Below are 7717 nucleotides of genomic sequence, written 5' to 3'. Positions count from 1 at the left end.
GGCAGGACATGCAGTGCATGTTGTGCTAAAAGTGGATCAAAGAATAAGGGACGTGCTCCAATGAAGTTATATCACGTTGGCGCCCCAATGGAAAGAGTAGCCGTTAACATTGCTGGTCCTTTGCCTCAAACTCGTGCAGGAAAGAAGTACATGCGTGTGATGATGGATTATTTCACGAAGTGGCTTGAGGCATATGCAATACCAAATGAGGAAGCTACAACAGTAGCTTCAGCAATTAATGATTTCTTCTTCAGATTTGGTATGTCATACAAACTGCATCCGGATCAAGGCCGTTACTTTGAATCAGCTGTGTTCATGAATGCTGCAAGTTGTTTGGCATACGAAAGACCAGAACAATGCCACTTCACCACTGACTTCTGATTCTTACAATCTGGGTCTTTCTGCTTTTCAAAATAGGGAATCACAGATACCCATTGCACAGTTTCCAGTATGTTGTTACTTCAGACTCCCCAGTGTGTATTCTTCCTCCTTTTTTCTTCTAGTGGAGCACATGAGTCCTTACCTCTTTTATTCTCAGTTGTTGGAGTGGTGGACCATGAAGGTTTCCTCCGAAGTGAGGTTGTACAATGAAAGAAATCAAATTTATAACTTATAAATACCCACTCAGCAAGAAGAGTCATTATAATTATTGAATAGGTAATAACATACTATTCTGGATCAGAGGTGCTTACCCCAGATGTTTTGCCCAGGCTGATCACACTTGATCATAATATACATGCATATACAAGGCATTTCCACTGGATGTTTCTGCCAAGTTGGACTGTACTTGACTTATTAAATATAATCCCAAGGCACTTTCACTGGATTGTTTTGCTTGGGTGGACTGCACTTGGACTAATCCTATATATCCAAGGAGCTTCTCCCTGGATTTTGCCCAAGTGGGTTGCACTTGTTGATCTCTGTATCTTATGCAAGGTATTTCCACTGGATGTTTTCTGCCCATATAGACTACACTTGGCATAATCCAACATATTTCAAGATGCTTCCTCTGGATTTTTTTTGCTTGGATGGACTGCACTTGTTAATCTTAAAAACTTACACAAGGAACTTCCCTAGATTTTTCTTGGCTGGGGGTACTGCACTTGGCCAATATACATACAATTTATGGTCCTTTAGCCCCAGCCACTTATTCCCTATCATATTATCTGGATCCTTGATATGTGGATGAATAATGCACTATATGTTGATAATGGGCTGATTCCGATTCATCAGACACAATTTAATTTCACTACTTATGTATTACACTTCCCCTGTTTTTTTTTTGTTCTTGTTGTTTTTAAAGGGAATATCTCTTGTTGCTACCAATATCCTCGACAAAACATCAATAGACTTGCTACAGTGTGCCCCAGGACTCTTCCCTTGGCACATAATTCTTTGGCTCATCGTAGATTACATACTAAACCTTTCGTATCTTCACTGTATATTGATTCATATCATAGTTACACCACATTACTCCAAAGCTAAGTGCTGTACATCTTTTTCTTGTGTATATGGTGCCTGCCTCATACAATTTACCCTATATATATTATTTTTTTATTACTGGGTTAGTAGTGCTATACTCCACAGGTGTGCCTTACTTTATTCTTCTGGCATGCCTGATTTTTTCAGGTAGCTGTTATCAACTTATTTGAATACTGTTGTGCCTTTACCAGTCCCTCCACCTTTTCAGTGTAGAATTCTAGCTTTGAGTTAGTGAAGGTAATACTGTTTCGGAAGGTAACATTTTCCTACACTAAAAATGTATTTCTGATAGGTACTTACTTCCTCTCACCCACTTCCCACCCTTCCTCTCCACTGGTATGCTGGTATTTTAGTTTGTAACTGCCAATTCTCAAAAGTGAGGATTGTGGTAGAATAGTAGAAGGTGCTACCTACACTAATATAGGTGGCAAAGTATGATTGGTGAAGGATAGCAACATGATATGCACATGTTCTGAAATGGTGTTAAAATAAAGGGGTATAATAGACTAATTTTCTATTAGTGACAATTAGTTTAGCAATGATTAGAGGGCAAATCAAGGTTGAGATAGCTTTGGGTGAGGCGAGGTAAATATCTATCGGAAATAATTTTTCATTGTAGGAAAACATTAACTTTTGCTAATCTGCTGTCTTAGACAAAGGTTACTATGTAAAGGCTTACACTTCCTTGACCTTGTTTTTGTGTCATGCTCTTCTATAATGAAAGTATCTTCGTGTTGAGGGGTGTTACATAAACTTGTGTATGTTTAGTATTTATACATTTATATCTGGATATGTGGATGGTATAGGATTGTGGGATACTGCACTAGGACTTTGGTCTACTTAAAAGGTGCACTATATATCATATTTATTGCTGATTTCTTCATCTTATGTAGAGGTTTCTGATCTTCTCGAGCAGCCAGAAATTAGACGTATAAAAGATGTAGAAGCAGGTTAATACAAGTTAAAACAAAAGCAATACCATATTTGTCTGTAAATAAAGATATTGTTTAAGTTGTTTTCTTATGTTTGCCTCATTTCTTTTGATGTCAGTGTACATTTTATTCTCCTCTTAACCTATTTTAGAATTTGTTGCATATTGTGGATGACTGAAAATGAACCTGTGAAAATGGAGTACAATGTAAGCATGTGTTAAAAAAATCAATTTTACACAAAATTCTATAATCTTAAAGTTTTTAAAAGTGGACTAAGGCCTGTAGAGAATGAAATTTAATATCCATGTTCTGTACGATACATTCACACTGACAGAGTAAGGCCTGTGGATGGACAAAGTGTAATGTCCATGTTCTGTATGATACATTCACATTGATGGAGTAAGGCCTGTGGATGGACGAAGTGTAACGTCCATGTTCTGTATGATACTTTTACATATCTGCTTGCTTGATAATTTCCCATAAAAATTCTTACCGAGAAACTTAATTAAATGTACAGAATTTACAAACACAAAATTAAAATTCAACAAAGTCTTATAATTTTACGGGACGTATCTTCTTCCTTACTGGTCTCCGTCTCATTGGCTTCTGCTTCATGTGGGGTTCATCTGCTCCATCAGGAAATGTCCAATTATCGGTAACAGTCACATCAGTGGTAGTAACTTCATAAGGGCTTCACTGTTTCTCTTCTCAAAACTGGGTAGAGTTTCTTCTTCAACAGTGCTTTTTCAGGTGACACGTTTTCAGCAGCATCATTTGTTCCATTGTTCACTTCATTCCAACTGTAATGTCCTGGACCATGATAATGCCAAAGCCTGTTGGCATGCACCACCTTTGGCTTACCTCGCCAACCACATTTTATTTGGAAAGTCCAGTCTGAGAGACGATCCTCTGTCATATACGCTTTCCCATGAAGAAGACAACTTATACAACCACACTTTGACTCCTGGTACAAAGCTGACTTCAGTAGATCTCTTATCATAACATAGCTTCATCAAATCAGCAGACGTTTTCAAGTTTGAACACACATGATAGTGAATATCATACATCCTTTCAGATAACACTTTCACGAACTTTGACACATTTTCAGTCAACTCTTCGTAAGGTGGGCGTCCTGATATCAGTTCCACTGGCAATGAAAGTTCCCGACTAAACATTAGCTTTGGTGGCGTGTATCCAGTGGCTTCATGCTCTGCTGTTCTATAGGCCATCAATAGTTGAGGGAGTTAGACATCCCAGTCATCTTGGCAGCTGTTACAAAACTTTGCCAATTCCTGTCCCAGTGTCCAATTGTACTTTTCTACCATCCCATCAGACTGTGGAGGATGGGTAAAAATCCAAATCTGCTTTACTCAGGAAGTCAATGAGTGATAATCCTCATTGATAATAAAAGTTTGATAAATAGATGTGTATATATATATATATACCACTGGAAAAGCGTCCAGTGGTCTTACACAAACACTCCATCTCTACAGCGAGTGGTTAGAAATACACAGATCTAGTGCAAAGATCTAATATTTAGCACACTTGACCAGGCAACACCCACCACTAGGTGGGATCCTGAAATATGATGTATATCAACTGAAAAAGATACAAAATAATAACAGGTCAACTTACCCCAGTCAACGGGTAACAGCCAAGTGGAGAATTGCCACAGGAAGAAGAAGATACCCGATCAAGGAAGATACAGCCAAGTTGTGCAGATATTGGGAGTCGTCCACATATCTGTTTGAATGGTCTCCTCTAAAGATCAACGGATTCAAGCAGCAAAGGACATAGTTAACTGATGAATTTTGTGCAATGAAACATTGTGCAGCCAGTGACCTTCCATGGACAAGTCAAAATACACTGGCCGTACGAGTTGCCAAATCCAGCCTGTAAGGGTAACAAGATAGGCCCTGGAAAATAGAGGGATTCCAGGGAATAAATAGGTGAGAACAACAGCCACAAAAGAAGGTGATATGAGACACATAACAATGCAGGGAACACAGATGATAGAGAAAATGTTCCGGATCCAAACGTGAGTACAGGTGGGAAAGAAATGGTAAGGAAATGGAAGAAAAGATGAAACAACCTACACAGGCAGCAGCTGTCTCAGGAAGGAAGGCCCGATCTGGATAAAGGATAACATAAGAGGAATGGTAAAGGATACAAGAAACATTAATGGAATAAACATTGGAACAACAATGACCACATGCCAAGAGGAGAAAGAAATAAGTCGTAAGGAAAGATGGTACAAGGAACACATAGCAATGGGTTCAAAGAGAGAACCAGGCTGGGCATGAAGAACAACTCTGAGGTCCCAATCTGGAAGAATAAATGGGCATGGAAAGCAAACAAGATGAAAGGAACAGAAAAGGAGGGAAATAATCAGGGAGATGAAACCTTTATGAAACTGAGAGAAACGGATTGTGTTTGACACAGTAGCCTGATAACTAGCAACCAGTGACATGGACAAACACTGATAAAAAAAAAACGAGGTAAAGAATTGGGACAGATGAGGAACAGAAGGATGGGAAAGATGGAAGTCACAGTGAAGGGACCACCATCTGAAGCTAGACCAACATCTCTGGTATATGAACAATGAGGAAAGCTGAATGGTATGGGTAAGGAAAGACACTAAATGATGAGTGAGTCCCTGAACTGAGGTGAAGGACTGGACAAAAGCAACATATGAAGATTGGTTATATCTGGATGAAATATATCTGATTCCAGTTGTCAGTGGAGCGACCTCAACAGACATAAGGGCAGGGGCTGCTGCTCCAGTAAGGGCCAGAGCAGAGGGAACCATGTCTGAACTAGCCAATACAGAGCAACTAGCAAAACATAACAAGGAGTGGTCTGGACAATGAAAATGACCCTGGAGATTAGTCTGAAAGGATTATAGGCATATACATGAAGGGCCCCTCTATTCCTGACTGAATGCATCCACCCCCCAAAGTTGAGGGATGTGGAACAAGAGACCAAACAGATGGTAGTTTGACATTCCAGTAAATGGCAAATGCATCTATACATGGTGTTCCTAGGTGAGAACACACCAACTGAAATACTTGAGGAACTTGGTTGGGATGAGACAAGTGGTCAGCCACCAGATTCATAATGCTGGGAACATGACATGCTAAGATGGTTCTTCAACTAAAAAGGTAAGAGAGGAATCAAGGGCTAAGGGTGAAATATTTAAAATGACATACTTGATCAAGAAGGTGTAGGAACAGTGAGGTCAGCAAACTCTCCTGACTGTCAGCGTTATGTGACTGACCAAAAAGGCCAGGGCCAGAAAAATAGAGTTCAAATTATCTTCACCCTGAATAAATTCTTCCTCAGAATGAACTGACTGCCAAGGAAAAGTGTCCAACTCCCTCTGAATTAAGGCTTGAACTTCTTTGGTAGATATTGTCAACCTACCTTACTGGTGACTAGTGGCATTACTGTCCTCAATACTGGCAGGAACTTCATCATCCGCCACAGTAAAATTTGAATTCATATTTCAAATTATGGAAGAATTCTTCGAAAAACAAAACTAAAATTCAAAATCAAACACTTTAAAACACTTTTAAACTGGTGAAGGACTGAAATGCAATCACAACAAGAAACCAACTATATGAAATGAAGTAAACACATGTCTGTACACTGTAATGCCAATCGACAAAGTGAGGATTGTGCTAGAATAGTTAATGGAGCTACCTGCACTAGTATAGGTGGTGCAATATGATTGGTGGAGAGTAATCATCTATGTACATTGAAATGGTGCAAAAATAAAGGGGTATAATAGACTGATGCACTATTCTAAATTTTTAGCAATGCTTAGAGGGCAAATTAAGGTCAAGATAGTTTTGGGTGAGAGGAAGTAGTACCGTTTCAGAAAAGCTTGGTATGGTTGTTCTGTTTTTGAATAGACAAAATAGCATCAATAATTTTAAACTTAGTCCACTGTTGTTAAATAATATTTAAATATATACATACATGCTAACCTACCCTTGATTTAGAAAGTTCTTTTTCTTTCTGTTTAGATTCAAAGGATAATAATGCATCTCGAGCATTCATATTGTTCATGTTTGCATGTATAGCTTTCTTGTATGTCTTAGAAGCTTCTTCTAATTCTCCTTTTTCCTCATAGCTTATAAATAAAAAATATGACAGTAAAAAATTTAATTATTTTAAATTTCAAGAGTCAATACTAACTTTGAGAAAAAATATTACTTATAATTAGCACACCAAAACTAGATACCAGTTTCATAATTTACACACCTGAACAAGCCAATAACTAGTGATAACAAGGATTTGGTTTCTGCCTGAAAAATAAACTAGGGATACTTGTTAGATTTCCCTATTCATTAACCATTGCTAATATAACTGGTACGCTTACGTAACAATTACATTCTCTTACCTGTGCTCTTTCACATATGGTTTCATTATAGTTTAATATGGATAAAGAAACTTGAATTTCACCAAAAAATATTTTCCTTCTGGAAGATCATTCACATCTGTATCAAAAAATAAAGAATATTTCCTTTTGCAGACAAAGAAGCCTAAGAGATCTCCAGCACTTACTATCTCCCAAGTGCCACTAATGTTTCTGACATGTATTTACGAGCATTGTTGTGATTTGGATTAATGCCCATTGCTCTTTCAAAGTCTTCCAACGCTCTACGAAGATTATTGTTGTTAGCAAACCTGCAAGTAATCATCACACTCAATAAAACTGTGTATCATTTTCTTGACAAAAAAAATTTACAAAACATAATTGTTTTTATGTTAACAAGATATTAATAACTCTCTATGGATAGACCACAGTCAAGGGAAATTCTTGCAAGATAAGAAATTGAAAAGTATTTTGTTAAGTCAGGGTTTGCTTTTAAACTTCTAAATTTTTTATATAAAAAAGTAATATTCTAAAGGTTTAGATATCAGAGCTCAATATAACACACACCTTACATGCAAAGTGAAGGTATACTTAATGGCAACTCAACAATTGACCTTTCTTTTTTTCTAATGAAACTGTGCTTTGGGGAATAAATACAATTAGTACATTTGACTTTACCTTAAATACGATATAACCCAAACTTTCTTCTTATCTGAAACATCATTTATCTCATAATGACAATGTGTAATAAATACAAAAAAATGTTTAATGTTTTTGGACAAATAACATTATAATGCTTGGAGACGGCTTGAATGGGTAATGAAGAAAAAACTTTAACAAAACTTTAAATAACAGAAAATGCACAAAGTTTCAACAAGGTTTTGTCATCATCAGGTAGATTAAAGTTTTTCTTCATTACCCA

At 37.3% G+C, this 7717-nt stretch overlaps 1 protein-coding gene across 8 annotated transcripts in view; it reads right to left on the bottom strand.

Moving 5' to 3' along the window:
• Window positions 1–7717, bottom strand: part of LOC106463800 (tetratricopeptide repeat protein 14-like) — a 51541-nt gene that overhangs the window by 13342 nt on the left and 30482 nt on the right. For all 8 annotated transcript variants that reach the window (XM_022391413.1, XM_022391409.1, XM_022391411.1 and 5 more), the window contains 2 exons: window positions 6984–7106; window positions 6408–6549 (listed from right to left, as the gene is read on the bottom strand). In XM_022391413.1, the coding sequence (XP_022247121.1) occupies window positions 6408–6549; window positions 6984–7106 (265 nt within the window). The remainder of the gene's footprint in view (window positions 1–6407; window positions 6550–6983; window positions 7107–7717) is intronic.

This window comes from Limulus polyphemus, unplaced genomic scaffold (genome assembly GCF_000517525.1).
Source record: "Limulus polyphemus unplaced genomic scaffold, Limulus_polyphemus-2.1.2 Scaffold1487, whole genome shotgun sequence".
Lineage (NCBI taxonomy): Eukaryota > Metazoa > Arthropoda > Merostomata > Xiphosura > Limulidae > Limulus > Limulus polyphemus.
The sequence above is the reverse complement of the archived record's forward strand: the minus strand, read 5'-3'. Positions and strand labels throughout refer to the sequence as shown.